This window comes from Schistocerca piceifrons, chromosome 7, assembly GCF_021461385.2.
Source record: "Schistocerca piceifrons isolate TAMUIC-IGC-003096 chromosome 7, iqSchPice1.1, whole genome shotgun sequence".
NCBI lineage: Eukaryota > Metazoa > Arthropoda > Insecta > Orthoptera > Acrididae > Schistocerca > Schistocerca piceifrons.
Window position 1 is genome coordinate 389,028,310 of NC_060144.1, and position 19,520 is coordinate 389,047,829.

A 19,520-nucleotide genomic window follows, 5' to 3' on the forward strand; every position below is an offset into this window, starting at 1 on the left:
TTCTATGTGGGTATTCTGGTTGCTATGAGTTTATTTATCAATTAGCATTTTTTATTTGTAGTTCACTGTTGCTATTTGAGTTTACATATTGTCAATTTGTCATTTGGAGACAATGGAGCTGTGGACACTAGAAAAAAAATGCTAAGTGGAGATGTTGGAGCATTTCCAACATACTCATATTCTTCTGTTTGAGTTCAATAGAGGAGGCACAGCAGGGGTGGCCACCAGAAACATTTGTGCCATATGGTGTGGATAACATCACTGGACAAAGCATGGCACGAAAATGGTTTTCTCGTTTTAAGGAGGATTGTGTTGACATTAATGACTCTCCATGTTCAGGATGACCTTCGGGGATTTTGAAGATTGTTTAAACACTTTTATCCACAATGATCCTCATCAGCATACTCAATAACTAGCAAATGTGATGCAGTGTGATCATTCAACCATTGTGCAACATTTGCATGCATTGGAGAAGGTTCAAAAATTAGGTGCATGGGTACCATATGCACTAAGTCAAAGTCACAGAAACTGGCAGTGGTCGTATGTGCATCTTTGCCTGCTTGTCATCAATTTGCTCATGAAAAACGCTAATCGTTCCTACCCTGTATCATTACTGGGATGAGAAATGATCTCTTTACACTAACTTAAGGAATAGAAAGGCATGGTTGAGCCCAAACAAAGCAGCAATCCCCCTACAAAGAGCCGCAAGAGATAGTGTTATGCATATGGTGGAACAGAAATGGTGTGGTGTACTACAAATTGCTTCCCCAAGATGAGCCCATCACTGCTGACATTTATTGTCAACAACTAAGATGTCTTGCAGATGCAATCCAAGAACAACAACCAGGAAAACTGAATGAAGTGATGCTTATCCTTGATAACGCTCGTTCTTATTCTTCTGGACTGACAAAAAGTGCTATACAGAAGATAGGTTGGGAAGTCATTCCACAACCACCTTATCCAACTGACCTTGCACCCTCACATTTTCACCATTTTGACTCTCTATTGAAAAAATTTCAAAGAACTTCCTTTCCAGGTGAAAATGTGCTCCTAACATGGTTTGATGAGTTCTTTGCCTCAAACTACATGATTTCTACAATCACGGAATCAAAAAGTTATCCCAGTGTTGGCAGACTCCTGTAAATAGTGAAAAAGAATATGTTATTGAAAACTATAGTCTCTGTTATGTGTCTCTGTTGTGGTTAATAAACTTATGGAAAATGCTGTGAACTTATGCACCTACCTAATAGTATGATATGCTTTGTTTATTTTAAAAAATATACCTACTGCATGCAAAAGTGTTTGGATTAAATCTGATCCTCACCAGAGAGCAGAAGCACTGAGTTGTTGATATGTGCACATAAAAGTCAGAAAACACACACACACACACACACACACACACACACACACACACACACACACACACACACACACACACGGTGATGGCTGGACAGACAGTGCCAGTGCTGAATTTTGGTAGGTGGGGTAGGTTGTGGTGGGGGCAGTTTTGGATGGGATGGATAGAGGGTGAGAGAGGTGGGAGATTGGCACAGTGACTGGGGGTTGGTGGCTAACGGCTCAGAGAGAGGAAGCCGATTTTCCGACTAGAAATGCATGAGGGAGGGGTTGCAGGTACACAGATTAGGCATCCGAGCATGACTGTCTCAGCAGTCCTGTACATCAATGTATATTTCCATTACCAATAATTTATCTTTATTCATTTATAACTGAATAACAAAGTTGTTTGCTGTAAATCATTCACAGGGCTGTTCAGCCTTCATCTGGGATGTGCCAATTATGGTTGAGTTTGGGACTTTAATTAGTATGTTTGCACTACCAAGTAACATTAAAGTCATGGGACATTTCTTGAAAGTTACTGGGAGTTCAATTACTTGTTCTAAGAACAGGAGTGGACCTCTGATTAGAGAATTTTATGTTCAGCCATCCTGTGTTTAGCCTCACTTTTGTGACGCAGATTGCCAATGTAATTGTTTTTTCTTCTCTCTCTGTCTTTTTAAGGTAAGATTCTGCCAGTGCAAGAGAGATGCCTTTAATCCACAAATAGTGCAGTTTACCTCTATGATTTTATAGTCAACATAATCAAAGCCTTTGACAATGTCACAAAGCACATCATATGCCTTGAGTCACAGATGTATTACAAAGATAGTTAAACAGGGAATGTGTGTGTCAGCTCTGCTCCAGTTGCCACAGTTTCTTCTCTGACAAATTTAATTATTATTCATTTTATATTCTTCTGCAAGAATGCCATTCTACTAAATTAGTCTTGAAACACAAAGAAGTAAGACAATGTGCCATTTACATCCTAACAGCAATGGTAATTATGTGTATGTTGCAACAGGTAGAAAGATACCGATATGACTAAAGTCTTACAAATAATGGAAGTTAACATCTACAGAAATGATGTGATATTAAATAATTATGACTAAAATAATTTTTATACCCTTGTTTGAGGACAAACTCCCTCAACTACATCAACAACAACTATAGCTCCATCACATAACCGAACAGCTGTTGAAACCTCCAGGGAAAAATCTACATGGCCAGGTGAATCAATCAAATTCACAAGAAATTCTTCTTTACCTAGAAAAATAAATTTTGCTCAGATTTAAAATGATTCATTCCAGAGAAAATGAGTTAAAGACAATCTGAACAACAGAATATTAACATTAGTAAATTATGAGCACAAATTATAAGAAAACTGACAAATAACTCACAAGAATTCCATTATATACAAGATTAAAGCATCAGTATACAGGAAATATAAATATAGGAAAATGCAATGAACCACCTACTTTCATTTGCAGCTTCATTCGATTATTATTCAATATATGCATTTTAGTAACACTGAACATAAACATATTATCATACACCATACTGAAACAGAAGGTTGATGCTCCAATACTGGCTATTGATTACAGATATTATCAAATGGGAAATGTGTACATTGCTATTGCAGAATATGGCACATCACCAGTCAGTCACAGTTATGTTTGAAAATTCTTGATGAAAAGGTATTATTGCAGTTTAACATGCACTTAGCCATCAGTTAAATCCAAAGATGTAGTACAAGAACTATTGACATAAGATGACAAGAATAACAACACAAACTCATTTGTGACAAGCAACAAAGTCAGCCATTGCTGAACACTGCTTGGGACATGATAATTTCATGAGCTATGAAGAGATGAGAATCCTGGCCCAGATTCCCAGGTACTGGGGCAGCAGAGTGAGGAAGTCTATCGATATTCGACTGACCGAGAGTCTTACCAATCGGGACACAGACTACCGGCTCAGTTAAGTGTGATATCCTGCACTACATCTATTAAAAACAATGGAATGTCCCAGGACAACCCAAATGGGAACAGATTGCACACAGAATGTGAGTAGTTGGCTTGGACCAAAAACAGAAGACTCAAGGGTGGCGCCTATAGGCACAGACAGAAACTGGAATGTCAGATGGTTCAGACATCCGATTGCAGCTCCTGCATGAGAAGACGTCAGACAGAATGAGAAGGCAGAAGCTACAAATTACAGACATGTTGCATTGACGACTGGTCTCAGGTAGCACTTGACCAAGGCAAAAGTCATGTCAGTGAAATATCATGCAAGGAAGATGACGATATCTTACTGTATACCCAACAATTCAAGAATGACAAATACACTTCTTGATAAAAAAATTAAAGCACCTAGAAGACATGGTCAGATGCCAATGTAACTTCATACACAGACACACCACTGGCAGATATGTAAATGATTAGAGCTGCAATTTTCTTTGACAGGTAGAATGGTCACCACATTGCATTAGTGTTGTTTATGTTTAGTGATTTTACCAAGCCTACTAGGGTATAGAATGGCTGTGAACAGAGTCAGATATTGAGAGACCACTGCAAAGGACACAGAGAGGCCACCTTCTCGTGTGAGACAGAGTTATTGACATCTGATAGAGGCTAAAAGGGGCCCCGTTGCAAGTCTCAAATTAGCCAGTTGGTTGAATTGTCAACATCCAGTTTTTTTGGGAATTTGGATGTGACAGTGGCCCAGTGCTGGATGGCATGGGAAATGAGGGCACGCATACTCATTGTAAAGGTTCAGTTGGCCACATCTGACAACCACACAGAAGTACCAATGAACTGTGCACCAGGAACACTGTAGCTCCTACACATCTGTGTCTGCCATCTGAGAACAAGCAATGGACTCCCTGCAACATTCTGTGTCATGCTGCACCACTGGATGAAAACCAGCAGCAGCCAGACGGGAATTATTGTCCCATGCCTACGCTGCTGTTAGTACCATGGAACAAATGGCTATGTTTGAATGGTATCATGACTAGGAAGACGGGACTGCTGGTAAATAGCGTTGTATTGTTTTCAGTGATGAATCGTGGATCTGCACTACCCTGGATGACAATCATTGGCAAGTATGGTGGCGAGCTGGGGATAGGTCTCTTCTTCCAGTTTTTGGAGAGGCACAGCAGTGTTGTTCACGGTGTGGGGTGCTATTCAGGTCAAGCCCATACTGATTAAGGGAATTCTGATGACACAATGTACAACATATATGTAATGTTTCCCCATGTATTACCCCTCACATGACAGAATGGTTGTAACGTAGCAAGTTATTATTAGATGACATTCATTGCAGTAAGGTGCACAGCCATTTGGTATGGTGGCTGCAGGATGGCTATGATTTTTTTTCACTTCGCTCAAGCGCAGCTGATGCTGCCTGCCATGAGAACTGCAGAGCATAACAGTCAGTCAATGCGAAGAGCCATACCCTCTACGAATCCAAAGAATCAGTATTAGTTATTATCCAATTATGTTCAAATTTGGTAAATGGCCTTTTGTTATTAATGGAACGGTGCTGTCAAAATTTCAGATTTTTATTTATTATAGTTCCGGAGGCAGAGAAAATTACCTAAAAGTCCTAAAACCGACACTTGTTTTTTAAAACCAAGTCAGAAATAAATACAGATTGACTTTCATTATCATTTGAAGCCATTACAAATTTATCAGTGCATAAAGTCAATTAATTAGAATTTTATTTTTAATACTGTAGTCACTGTGCATTATATAATACAAAAATCGGTCAAAATTATTATTTGATTATTTTTTGTTGTGTGAGTACGTAAGAATGATTGAGAGAGTGTATGTGGGACATATGTTAAAACTTATATGTCAGTTTTCATAAAACCTTGTACAAATAGACTGAGGGAAAGTTATGGTGCAACCATGATTCAGATGACGTATGTCAGTGTGAGCTTGCTTTTGTATAAAAGTAGCCAGAATAAAAGCTAGAGACAGAATAGGTTTATTTATCAATTTGGAGAATAATTTATACTTCACTTACTTTGATTACACAATATACTAGGAATTGAAGTTTTAATGACATTAATTACTATCAGATTATTGATTGGATAAGTCAAGTTTTGCCATGAGAATGATCTGAAAGGAACATTCTGATTGGTCATTTAGATCAACAGCCAATCTCGCATGAATATAGTGCAGTGGGGCAGTGGGGCAGTGAGTAGAATAGTTCAAGACAGTCGCTTGCTAACCAGCCTACGGATAACACCATGTTAGATAGCTCCATAAAAATACTCTGGGAAATGAAGAATAGTGAGTTAATTGCAGTTCAAATACCTCGTGACTAAAGTGACTGGAGTACGAACATTTTAATGAAAGTTTGGTATTTTTAAATTAAATAGTTTGAAAGTTATGAGTGTGTGAACTTTCTGGTTGTAGTAACAATTTCACGTGGCATGTTTTGTGCTCTGTACGGAATACTTTGGCTAGCACTTCTTACTAAGAAGACCACTGAAACAACTGAATGTTTAAGTCATGAATAGATGTGGGTCTGTGACTGTTAGAATGCGATAATTAGTTGGGCCAGACTTGCAAAAATTCTGGCTCCTTCTCGAATGAAATTATGTTGTACAGACAGTGAACTTTGAATGATAGCGCATTACCATATTAAATACGGACTTGATAGCCATTTCATGAGTTTCCATATGAATAAAAAGCAGATTCAATTTAATTTTAAATACTTTCTGCAAGTGGACTGCATCCTCCGAGCACTCAATTTTTTAAAAATTAACTTTCAGGAACTGACTTTCAACTCGAGTTACGTGGCCTGTTTGTGATAGGTATTAGGTAGTGGTTTCATCAACGCTGCTTTACACTGGATAGCATGTATCTGCTACTACAGAGTGAAGGGATGTGGGAAAGAAGTATATCGAGGCTAGATACTGATGCTACCGTAGCCACCAAGATCCCCAGTACAACATGTGAAGGACCAGCTCAGGTATCACCTACATCCCAGCGCCAGTATCAAGTGTGTCAATGACCAGTTACAACAGTTGTGGGCCAGTGTGCCCTAGGGAAGTACACATCTACATCTACATCTACATTGATACTCCGCAAGCCACCCAACGGTGTGTGGCGGAGGGCACTTTACGTGCCACTGTCATTACCTCCCTTTCCTGTTCCAGTCGCGTATGGTTCACGGGAAAAACGACTGTCTGAAAGCCTCCGTGCGCGCTCTAATCTCTCTAATTTTACATTCGTGATCTCCTCAGGAGGTATAAGTAGGGGGAAGCAATATATTCGATACCTCATCCAGAAACGCACCCTTTCGAAACCTGGCGAGCAAGCTACACCGCGATGCAGAGCGCCTCTCTTGCAGAGTCTGCCACTTGAGTTTATTAAACATCTCCGTAACGCTATCACAGTTACCAAATAACCCTGTGACGAAACGCGCCGCTCTTCTTTGGATCTTCTCTATCTCCTCCGTCAGACCGATCTGGTACGGATCCCACACTGATGAGCAATACTCAAGTATAGGTCGAACGAGTGTTTTGTAAGCCACCTCCTTTGTTGATGGACTACATTTTCTAAGCACTCTCCCAATGAATCTCAACCTGGTACCCGCCTTACCAACAATTAATTTTATATGATCATTCCACTTCAAATCGTTCCGCACGCATACTCCCAGATATTTTACAGAAGTAACTGCTACCAGTGTTTGTTCCGCTATCATATAATCATACAATAAAGGATCCTTCTTTCTATGTATTCGCAATACATTACATTTGTCTATGTTAAGGGTCAGTTGCCACTCCCTGCACCAAGTGCCTATCCGCTGCAGAGCTTCCTGCATTTCGCTACAATTTTCTAATGCTGCAACTTCTCTGTATACTACAGCATCATCCGCGAAAAGCCGCATGGAACTTCCGACACTATCTACTAAGTCATTTATATATATATTGTGAAAAGCAATGGTCCCATAACACTCCCCTGTGGCACGCCAGAGGTTACTTTAACGTCTGTAGACGTCTCTCCATTGATAACAACATGCTGTGTTCTGTTTGCTAAAAACTCTTCAATCCAGCCACACAGCTGGTCTGATATTCCGTAGGCTCTTACTTTGTTTATCAGGTGACAGTGCGGAACTGTATCGAACGCCTTCCGGAAGTCAAGACAAATAGCATCTACCTGGGAGCCTGTATCTAATATTTTCTGGGTCTCATGAACAAATAAGGCGAGTTGGGTCTCACATGATCGCTGTTTCCGGAATCCATGTTGATTCCTACAGAGTAGATTCTGGGTGTCCAGAAATGACATGATACGCGAGCAAAAAACATGTTCTAAAATTCTACAAGAGATCGACGTAAGAGATATAGGTCTATAGTTTTGCGCATCTGCTCGACGACCCTTCTTGAAGACTGAGACTATTTGCGCTCTTTTCCAATCATTTGGAACCCTCCGTTCCTCTAGAGACTTGCGGTACACGGCTGTTAGAAGGGGGGCAAGTTCTTTCGCGTACTCTGTGTAGAATCGAATTGGTATCCCGTCAGGTCCAGTGGACTTTCCTCTATTGAGTGATTCCAGTTGCTTTTCTATTCCTTGGACACTTATTTCGATGTCAGCCATTTTTTCGTTTGTGCGAGGATTTAGAGAAGGAACTGCAGTGCGGTCTTCCTCTGTGAAACAGCTTTGGAAAAAGGTGTTTAGTATTTCAGCTTTACGCGAGTCATCCTCTGTTTCAATGCCATCATCATCCCGTAGTGTCTGGATATGCTGTTTCGAGCCACTTACTGATTTAACGTAAGACCAGAACTTCCTAGGATTTTCTGTCAAGTCGGTACATAGAATTTTACTTTCGAATTCAATGAACGCTTCACGCATAGCCCTCCTTACGCTAACTTTGACATCGTTTAGCTTCTGTTTGTCTGAGAGGTTTTGGCTGCGTTTAAACTTGGAGTGGAACTCTCTTTGCTTTCGCAGTAGTTTCCTAACTTTGTTGTTGTACCACGGTGGGTTTTTCCCGTCCCTCACAGTTTTACTCGGCACGTACCTGTCTAAAACGCATTTTACGATTGCCTTGAACTTTTTCCATAAACACTCAACATTGTCAGTGTCGGAACAGAAATTTTCGTTTTGATCTGTTAGGTAGTCTGAAATCTGCCTTCTATTACTCTTGCTAAACAGATAAACCTTCCTCCCTTTTTTTATATTCCTATTAACTTCCATATTCAGGGATGCTGCAACGGCCTTATGATCACTGATTCCCTGTTCTGTACATACAGAGTCGAAAAGTTCGGGTCTGTTTGTTATCAGTAGGTCCAAGATGTTATTTCCACGAGTCGGTTCTCTGTTTAATTGCTCGAGGTAATTTTCGGATAGTGCACTCAGTATAATGTCACTCGATGCTCTGTCCCTACCACCCGTCCTAAACATCTGAGTGTCCCAGTCTATATCTGGTAAATTGAAATCTCCACCTAAGACTATAACATGCTGAGAAAATTTATGTGAAATGTATTCCAAATTTTCTCTCAGTTGTTCTGCCACTAATGCTGCTGAGTCGGGAGGTCGGTAAAAGGAGCCAATTATTAACCTAGTTCAGTTGTTTAGTGTAACCTCCACCCATAATAATTCACAGGAACTATCCACTTCTACTTCACTACAGGATAAACTACTACTAACAGCGACGAACACTCCACCACCGGTTGCATGCAATCTATCCTTTCTAAACACCGTCTGTACCTTTGTAAAAATTTCGGCAGAATTTATCTCTGGCTTAAGCCAGCTTTCTGTACCTATAACGATTTCAGCTTCGGTGCTTTCTATCAGCGCTTGAAGTTCCGGTACTTTACCAACGCAGCTTCGACAGTTGACAATTACAATACCGATTGCTGCTTGGTCCCCGCATGTCCTGACTTTGCCCCGCACCCGCTGAGGCTGTTGCCCTTTATGTACTTGCCCAAGGCCATCTAACCTAAAAAACCGCCAAGGCCACGCCACACAACCCCTGCTACCCGTGTAGCCGCTTGTTGCGTGTAGTGGACTCCTGATCTATCCAGCGGAACCCGAAACCCCACCACCCTATGGTGCAAGTCGAGGAATCTGCAGCCCACACGGTCGCAGAACCGTCTCAGCCTCTGATTCAGACCCTCAACTCGGCTCTGTACCAAAGGTCCGCAGTCAGTCCTGTCGACGATGCTGCAGATGGTGAGCTCTGCTTTCATCCCGCTAGCGAGACTGGCAGTCTTCACCAAATCGGATAGCCGCCGGAAGCCAGAGAGGATTTCCTCCGATCCATAGCGACACACATCACTGGTGCCGACATGAGCGACCACCTGCAGATGGGTGCACCCTGTACCCTTCATGGCATCCGGAAGGACCCTTTCCACATCTGGAATGACTCCCCCCGGTATGCACATGGAGTGCACATTGGTTTTCTTCCCCTCTCTTGCTGCCATTTCCCTAAGGGGCCCCATTACGCGCCTGACGTTGGAGCTCCCAACTACCAGTAAGCCCACCCTCTGCAACTGCCTGGATCTTGCAGACTGAGGGGCAACCTCTGGAACAGGACAAGCAGCCGTGTCAGGCCGAAGATCAGTATCAGCCTGAGACAGAGCCTGAAATCGGTTCGTCAGACAAACTGGAGAGGCTTTCCGTTCAGCCCTCCGGAATGTCTTTCGCCCCCTGCCACACCTTGAAACGACCTCCCACTCTACCACAGGTGAGGGATCAGCCTCAATGTGGGCAGTATCCCGGGCAGCCACAGTCGTAGTCCGATCGGGGGATGCGTGGGACGAGCTGGCCGTCCCCGACAAACCCCCATCCGGACCCCCACAGTGATGCCCATTGGCAACAGCCTCAAGCTGTGTGACCGAAGCCAACACTGCCTGAAGCTGGGAGCGAAGGGATGCCAACTCAGCCTGCATCCGAACACAGCAGTTGCAGTCCCTATCCATGCTAAAAACTGTTTTGCAAAGAACGTCTGAACTAATTTACAGAGAGCGCAAACAAATCAACAAAATTTAAACGGTTATTAAAATACAAGATTGCCTAGTAAATGCAGTAATGCTGCTACTTGCGCACTGCTGACACTGCTCGGCGGCGGAAGGAGACTAAGCGAAATTACACTATTCAGGTACTAAAACGCGATGCTACACTCTCAAATACTATAATACGCCCGAAATTTATGAATTAAACAATGCAAGTACCAAAAACACGCAAAGAAATTAAGAATTAAACTATGTAACAAATGAGTGAGCTAGGAGTATACGACTTGCTGCTCAGCTGCTTATCCAACGGCGGCAGGGAGCACACTGACTGTGACCAACCGACACTGGCCGTTCAAAACAAAAACAGTAGACAAACGACTACGCGAATTTACACTATTCAGGTACTAAAACGCGATGCTACAACTCTCAAATACTATAATAGGCCCGAAATTTATGAATTAAACAATGCAAGTACCAAAAACACGCACAGAAATTAAGAATTAAAGTATGTAACAAACGAGTGAGCTAGGAGTATACGACTTGCTGCTCAGCTGCTTATCCAACGGCGGCAGGGAGCACACAATGGCTTTATGACACACTACCCAACTGAATCAGTCACAGGGGGTGGAAAATCATAATAATAAGTGGACTCATATTGCCAAGTTTTTTTTTTTTTTTAATTTGACTAGATTTTTGTAAATACTGAAATAACATCACATACCCTCTCAATCTGTGAAATTTCATTTTGTTTCCTCCTCCCCTTCTACATTCCCCCTATCCCCCAGTCACCAGGCAGAGTATATTCAGCTCTTGTCATATATATTCACTGCTTAGTCAGTCTATCGTCCACCTTGGTAGCTGTGAGGATCAGCGTGGCTGGATGTCAACCAAAGGGAGCTAGGTTCACTTCCTTTCAAGGTCAGAGATTTTCTCCGATTGGGGACTGGGAGTTGTGTTGTCATCATCATCATTTCACAATCACCAACATGCGACATGTAAGTCATCTAAACGCCTCATAACAGAGCGAGAGAGGAGGGGGGAGATAGTTAGTTTATCAGAATGACACCTCTCACACTCCATATTAGCTCTATATCAGCTGCCTGAAGATATGACTTTTTTTTTCCTATTTACAGCTATTCACTTCATATCAGTGTATCACAACCTCAGTTATGGATATCATATGGTACTCCAACGTAAAGGAGCACATTTTCACATTTCATTACTGCTGCACCATGATTCTGCCTAGCAAAGCAAATGGCTCATGACGACTCAGGAAAATAACATCATAAGGAGGGCATTTCAGGCAACTCAGCAACTAGATGCCCTGTGGCAAGAGCATGCATTCAGTATGCAAGACCCAGTATTTAGCAAGCTGACAATGCGGAAACCAGACAGACAGACTTCAGAGAGGAGAGTTGTGAAGTTGCTGATATGATGGAAGAATTGGAGCATGATATCATGGTTACTCAATGGCTGAGCTTCATGCCTTGGCTTAGGGGCCAAAATGTCTGTTGCAGAAACAGCAGTGGATCAGGCTATCATATATACCACAAAATTTAGGCATTCATTCTCAGTCATCACCAACTACTAGCTGACGAAGCAAAATATTACAAGGTTCTTTCGTGAGCAGCTGAGTGGCATATCTCAGAGGCAGAATGAATCGGTGGAGAGTTTTCTTGATATGATAAGGAAGACAAATATTCAGACCTACCACATGATGGTGTGATGGAGAGTGACAAAGAAAACAGAGTTATTCTTCAGAAAACAGAGCATGGAGCATTGGGTGTTTTTCTAACGGGTATTCCACCCAATATGTCAAGGAAGGTGCATACAGAAAACCACAAGAATGTGTGTGCTGCCATCAGAGTAGCAGCACAGTCAGAAAAAGTGGTTGTGGTGACAGGGATGTGGGACTAAAAAAGGTGTCTTCTTTAGGGACATAATATCAATGCGCAAGTCGCCGAAGTGGCATCAAATCGAAAGACTCGCACCCAGCGAACGGTCTACCCGATGGGAGGCCCTAGTCACATGACACAACGACGAGGGTCATAATATGCTATAAATGTGGGTCAGTGGGCCACATTCAGAAACATCACCAATCACAATGTTATAAGTATGGAATGGTTGGGCACCATGAGCAAGATTGGAGAGAGAGAGAGAGAGAGAGAGAGAAAGCAGAATGGGCAAGGACATAGTAATTGCTTGGTGAACACCAACCTGGACTCCAAATCTGCTGGATGGTGTTCTCAATAAGTTTCAATGCTACGAAGACGTTTGCAGAGGCAGAGTGTTGTTTAGTTGGCATAATAAATGGTAAAGAGCATAAGTTCTTATTGGTCACAGGGGTCACATGTCTGTGGCGAGTCTGGTCTTCCTGTGTGTGAGAAGATTGACACTCCATGTTATAGGTTACTCTGGTTAGGGATAGCAATGTGGAATCGTTAGGTTCAGCAGAACTCAATTTTCAGGTGGGAACAAACAGAGAGAAATTGTGAAAGTTTTGACTCAAAAGGCTATGGGGTACTGCACAATCTTGGGGTTAGATTTCTTAACAAAATGTCAGGAAAAAATTGATCTTTCGTAGCACACTGTGGAACTCGGCAGAGCATTTTTCCATCTGAGGGACGCTGCTGTCAATGATGCAACACTGCAATGTTCTCCTCTCATGAGGGAAGAGCCAATTAAACTGCATACAGAGGCATTAAAACTCAGTTTGCATGATAAGTGCCACAGGGTACAGGGAAGTTGCTTTCAGTATGCATAAGTACAGACTTACTGAAAAATATCTTATATGTGGTGCAGCCATTAAAAACCAATGATGAATTAGATGTATCACAATGTTTCATATGGTGGAGTATTGTGTGCATACAGGAAGTAGGTAACAAATATGTGGTTCCTACCAGTGTTGATAATTTCGACACCTATGAAGTGACTTTGGGAAAAGAACTGCTACTTGTCAGTTTGGATGTTTTGGGTGAGGACTGTTTAGACAGATGATGTGTGGACTTCAGCCATAAGTAAATTGTTGATACAGCTGCATTACATGCCAAAATCGAGGATTTAAGGAGGAAGACAGGACAGATTTCAACTGAGGACAAATCTGCTTTGTAATAGAAGCCGTATAGAATAGCCTACCATTTACAGCCAATAATGGAGAGGGATGCTGCTGTCAATGATGCAACACTGCAATGTTCTCCTCTCATGAGGGAAGAGCCAATTAAACTGCATACAGAGGAATTAAAACTCAGTTTGCATGATAAGTTCCACAGGGTACAGGGAAGTTGCTTTCAGTATGCATAAGTACAGACTTACTGAATATTCTGGAGGTAAAATAGTTCCCCATTCGGATCTCCGGGCGGGGACTACTCAAGAGGATGTCGTTATCAGGAGGAAGAAAACTGGCGTTCTAACGATCGGAGCGTGGAATGTCAGATCCCTTAATCAGGCAAGTAGGTTAGAAAATTTAAAAAGGGAAATGGACAGGTTGAAGTTAGATATAGTGGGAATTAGTGAAGTTCGGTGGCAGGAGGAACAAGACTTCTAGTCAGGTGACTACAGGGTTATAAACACAAAATCAAATAGGGGTAATGCAGGAGTAGGTTTAATAATGAATAGGAAAATAGGAATGCGGGTAAGCTACTACAAACAGCATAGTGAACGCATTATTGTGGCCAAGATAGATACGAAGCCCACACCTACTACAGTAGTACAAGTTTATATGCCAACTAGCTCTACAGATCACGAAGAAATTGAAGAAATGTATGATGAAATAAAACAAATTACTCAGATTGTGAAGGTGACTGGAATTCGGTAGTTGGAAAAGGGAGAGAAGGAAACGTAATAGGTGAATATGGATTGGGGCTAAGAAATGAAAGAGGAAGCCGTCTGGTAGAATTTTGCACAGAGCATAACTTAATCATAGCTAACACTTGGTTTAAGAATCATGAAAGAAGGTTGTATACATGGAAGAACCCTGGGGATACTTAAAGGTATCAGATAGATTATATAATGGTAAGACAGAGATTTAGGAACCAGGTTTTAAATTGTAAGACATTTCCAGGGGCAGATGTGGATTCTGACCACAATCTATTGGTTATGACCTGTAGATTAAAACTGAAGAAACTGCAAAAAGGTGTGAATTTAAGGAGATGGGACCTGGATAAACTGAAAGAACCAGAGCTTGTACAGAGTTTCAGGGAGAGCATAAGGGAACAATTGACAGGAATGGGGGAAAGAAATACAGTAGAAGAAGAATGGGTAGCTCTGAGGGATGAAGTAGTGAAGGCAGCAAAGCATCAAGTAGGTAAAAAGACGAGGGCTAGTAGAACTCCTTGGGTAACAGAAGAAATATTGAACTTAGTTGATCAAAGGAGAAAATATAAAAATGCAGTAAATGAAGCAGGCAAAAAGGAATACAAACGTCTCAAAAATGAGATCAACAGGAAGTGCAAAACGGCTAAGCAGGGATGGCTAGAGAACAAATGTAAGGATGTAGAGGCTTATCTCACTAGGGGTAAGATAGATACTGCCTACACGAAAGTTAAAGAGACCTTTGGAGATAAGAGAACCACTTGTATGAACATCAAGAGCTCAGATGGAAACCCAGTTCTAAGCAAAGAAGGGAAAGCACAAAGGTGGAAGGAGTATATAGAGGGTCTATACAAGGGCGATGTACTTGAGGACAACATTATGGAAATGGAAGAGGATGTAGATGAAGATGAAATGGGAGATACGATACTGCGTGAAGAGTTTGACAGAGCACTGAAAGACCTGAGTCGAAACAAGGCCCCCGGAGTAGACAACATTCCATTGGAACTACTGACGGCCTTGGGAGAGCCAGTCCTGACAAAACTCTACCATCTGGTGAGCAAGATGTATGAAACAGGTGAAATACCCTCAGACTTCAAGAAGAATATAATAATTCCAATCCCAAAGAAAGCACGTGTTGACAGATGTGAAAATTACTGAACTATCAGTTTAATAAGCCACAGCTGCAAAATACTAACATGAATTCTTTACAGACGAATGGAAAAACTAGTAGAAGCCGACCTCGGGGAAGATCAGTTTGGATTCCGTAGAAATACTGGAACACGTGAGGCAATACTGACCTTAAGACTTATCTTAGAAGAAAGATTAAGGAAAGGCAAACCTACGTTTCTAGCATTTGTAGACTTAGAGAAAGCTTTTGACAATGTTGACTGGAATACACTCTTTCAAATTTTGAAGGTGGCAGGGGTAAAATACAGGGAGCGGAAGGCTACTTACAATTTGTACAGAAAGCAGATGGCAGTTATAAGAGTCGAGGGACATGAAAGGGAAGCAGTTGTTGGGAAGGGAGTAAGACAGGGTTGTAGCCTCTCCCCAATGTTATTCAATCTGTATATTGAGCAAGCAGTAAAGGAAACAAAAGAATAATTCGGAGTAGGTATTAAAATCCATGGAGAAGAAATAAAAACTTTGAGGTTCGCCGATGACATTGTAATTCAGTTAGAGACAGCAAAGGACTAGGAAGAGCAGTTGAATGGAATGGATAGCGTCTTGAAAGGAAGATATAAGATGAACATCAACAAAAGCAAAACGAGGATAATGGAATGTAGTCGAATTAAGTCTGGTGATGCTGAGGGAATTAGATTAGGAAATGAGACACTTAAAGTAGTAAAGGAGTTTTGCTATTTGGGGAGCAAAATAACTGATGATGGTCGAAGTAAAGAGGATATAAAATGTAGACTGGCAATGGCAAGGAAACCGTTCCTGAAGAAGAGAAATTTGTTAACATCGAGTACAGATTTAAGTGTCAGGAAGTCATTTCTGAAAATATTTGTGTGGCGTGTAGCCATATATGGAAGTGAAATATGGACGATAAATAGTTTAGACAAGAAGAGAATAGAAGCTTTCGAAATGTGGTGCTACAGAAGAATGCTGAAGATTAGATGGGTGGATCACATAACTAATGAGGAAGTATTGAATAGGATTGGGGAGAAGAGGAGTTTGCAGCACAGCTTGACCAGAAGGAGGGATCGGTTGGTAGGACATGTTCTGAGGCATCAAGGGATCACCAATTTAGTATTGGAGGGCAGTGTGGAGGGTACAAATCGTAGAGGGAGACCAAGAGATGAATACACTAAGCAGATTCAGAAGGATGTAGGTTGCATTAGGTACTGGGAGATGAAGAAGCTTGCACAGGATAGAGTAGCATGGAGAGCTGCATCAAACCAGTCTCAGGGCTGAAGACCACAACAACAACAACAATGGAAAGTTTATTAATTAGTACAGTAGAAGAACATAATAGTACTTGGGGAGCACTGGTAGTCATTGTACCCAAAAAATCCTCAGACAGGACAAGAAAGTACATGTTCTTTCGTACTTATTGTTACATGAATGCTAAGATGATTACAGATCCATATCCGATAGCAAATATTACAGAGATCCTGGACAACTTGGGTCAGTGTAAATACTTTTCCATGACAGACATGAAGAGTGGAGGTAGTGCTGGAGGAGCAGCAAAAGACTGTGTTCACAGTCCCCTGATGCCGTTACCAACATCAGAGAATGACCATTTGTTTGATGAATGCATCAGCCACATTTCAATGATTGCTACATGGAGGGCTAAGAAGTTTAAAGCTGTGTCAGTAAGTGTACTTGAAAGAAATTATTATGTTTTTTAAGGATATGACTGTGATTCTTGCACTTGTCAGCTCTTGCAGTCTTTCGAATTGAGTGGATGATATTTTTCTGAGAGTCAGATGGTATGTCATCAACTCATAAATTCTACACACCAACCTGTATAGTGAGTTTGTTGCCACTTCCTACAATTATTTTAGAGATTCTGATGAAATGTTATCTATCCCTTCTGTCTAACTTGATCTTAAGTCCTCCAAAGCTCTATCATATTCTGATTCTAATGCTGGATCCCCTACCTCTTATAAATTGACTCCTGTTTCTTCTTCTATCACATCAGACAAATCTTTGCCTTCATAGAGGCTCTCATGTACTCTTTCCACCTATTTGTTCTCTCCTCTGCATTTAATAGTGGAATTCCCATTGCACTCTTAATGTTAGCACCCTTGCTTTTTATTTCACCAAAGGTTGCTTTGACTTTTCTATATGCTGAGTCAGTCCTCCGCCACTCATTTCTTCTTTTATTTCTTCACATTTTTCACGCAGCCATTTCATCTTAGCTTCCCTGCACTTCTTATTTATTTCATTCCCCAGTGCCTAGTATCTCTGCATTCCTAAATTCCTCTCTTCTTTGTACATATGTTTTTCTTTCCAGTTTCTGTAACTGCCCTTTTTATAGATGTCCATTCCTCTTCAACAGTACTGCCTACTGAGCTATTCATTATCGCTGTATCTATAGCCTTAGAGAACTTCAAGCATATCTTGTCTTTCCTTAGTACTTCTGTATCCCACTTTTTGCGTATTGATTCTTCCTGACTAATCTCCTAAGCTTCAGCCTACCCTTCATCAGCACTACATTGTGATCTGAGTCTATATCTGTTCATGGGTACGCCTTCTGTATCACCTGGCCTTTTCCAAGTATACCTCCACCTCTTGTGATTCTTGAACACAGTATTTGCAATTAATAGCTGAAATTTATTACGGAACTCACTTAGTCTTTCTCTTCTCTCATTCTTTGTCTCAAGCCCATTTTCTCCTGTAACCTTTTCTTCAACTCCTCCTCCTACAACTACTTTCCAGTCCCCTCGACAATTAGATTTTCGTCTCCCTTTACGTACTGTATTACCCTTTCAAAATCCTCATATACTTTCTTATCTCTTTATCTTCACCTTGCAATGTTGTCACGTCTTCCTCTACAGTCTGAACTATCACTGTCAGTGTTGGTTTGCTGTCAATTCTGATAAGAACAACCCGATCACTGAACTGTTCACAGTAACAGACTCTCTGCCCTACCTTCATATTCATGACAAATCCTACTCCCGTTATAGCATTTTCTGCTGCTGTTGATATTGTCCTATACTCATCTGACCAGAAATCCTCATCTTCTTTCTATTTCACTTCACTGACCCTTACTATATCTAGACTGAGCCTTTGCATTTCCCTTTTCAGATATTCTAGCTCCATTACCATGTTCAAGCTTCTGGCAGTCCACACCCTGGCTCGTAGAACATTGTCCTATCATTGGTTATGTTGTGGACTGACAAGACAGCCAGTCCACAGTGACGGGTAACCGTAAGGCACACGCTTAAACTCACGCAGGCTGGCGTGAGGTCTGAAACAGGATACGTAATGAATGCTATAAAGAAAAGTACGTAGCTTCTGGAATACTTAACTTTAATCCATATTTGTAGAACATCGCTCTTGATGATACATTAATAGAATATCAATATCAATGGAATACGGCGCCTTGCTAGGTCGTAGCAAATGTAGCTGAAGGCTATGCTAGGTTATTCAATTTTTTTCTCACAGTCACCTCCCCCTTGGCAGTCCTCTCCAGTAGATCTGAATGGGAGACTATTCCAGAATCTTTTGCCAATGGAGAGATCATCATGACATTTTTTTTCAATTACAGGCCACATGTCCTGTGAATACACATTGTGTCTTTTTAATGAAAGATTTTCCATTGCCCTTCTGCATCTGATTCTTCCACCTTTAGGAGCAATTTCCCACTCCAAGGACAAGAGAGTGCCATGAACCTCCCCCACCCCCTTTGACAAGGCTATTGGCAGAATGAGGGTGACTTCTTATGCCAGAAGTCTTTGGCCGCCAATGCTGATTATTAATCAAAATTTAAGTGGTGGTGGGTTTCAAACCTGGGACTGAGGACGTTTTCATTATTAATCAAAGATGCTACACCTAGGCCACAGGTGCATAAACGATTATAGCAACCTAAATGCTGACCTACTCATTCTTTTCTCTTTTTTTAATACAGTACTACTATTCCATATGATAAACAAGGTGGTGTCAGAAAAAATGCATGTACATTGAAGTTCTTACCTATAGTATACAGGAGAGCAATGGAGCTACTCTTCATTGTAATTCCCCTCTCCTGCTCATCTTTACGACTGTCCATGTACCTGCAAGTATAAATTACTTGTGTTACATAAGTCACTAAAATAAAAGAAATTCTTACATGAGCATCTTATCAATCTCTCTCCCTCTCTCTCTCTCTCTCTCTCTATCTCTCTCTCTCTCACACACACACACACACATACATACACACACACACAGCCTCAGTGTGGTCTCAGTTGCCTGA

At 41.4% G+C, this 19,520-nt stretch overlaps 1 protein-coding gene across 1 annotated transcript in view; it reads right to left on the reverse strand.

The window, feature by feature from the left end:
• The window catches only part of LOC124805356 (elongation factor-like GTPase 1), a 597,412-nt gene that overhangs the window by 556,684 nt on the left and 21,208 nt on the right, over positions 1-19,520 (reverse strand). The window contains exons 3-4 of the mRNA XM_047265897.1: positions 19,262-19,341; positions 2,462-2,601 (exon numbers count right to left, since the gene is read on the reverse strand). Coding sequence (XP_047121853.1) covers positions 2,462-2,601; positions 19,262-19,341 — 220 coding nt within the window. The remainder of the gene's footprint in view (positions 1-2,461; positions 2,602-19,261; positions 19,342-19,520) is intronic.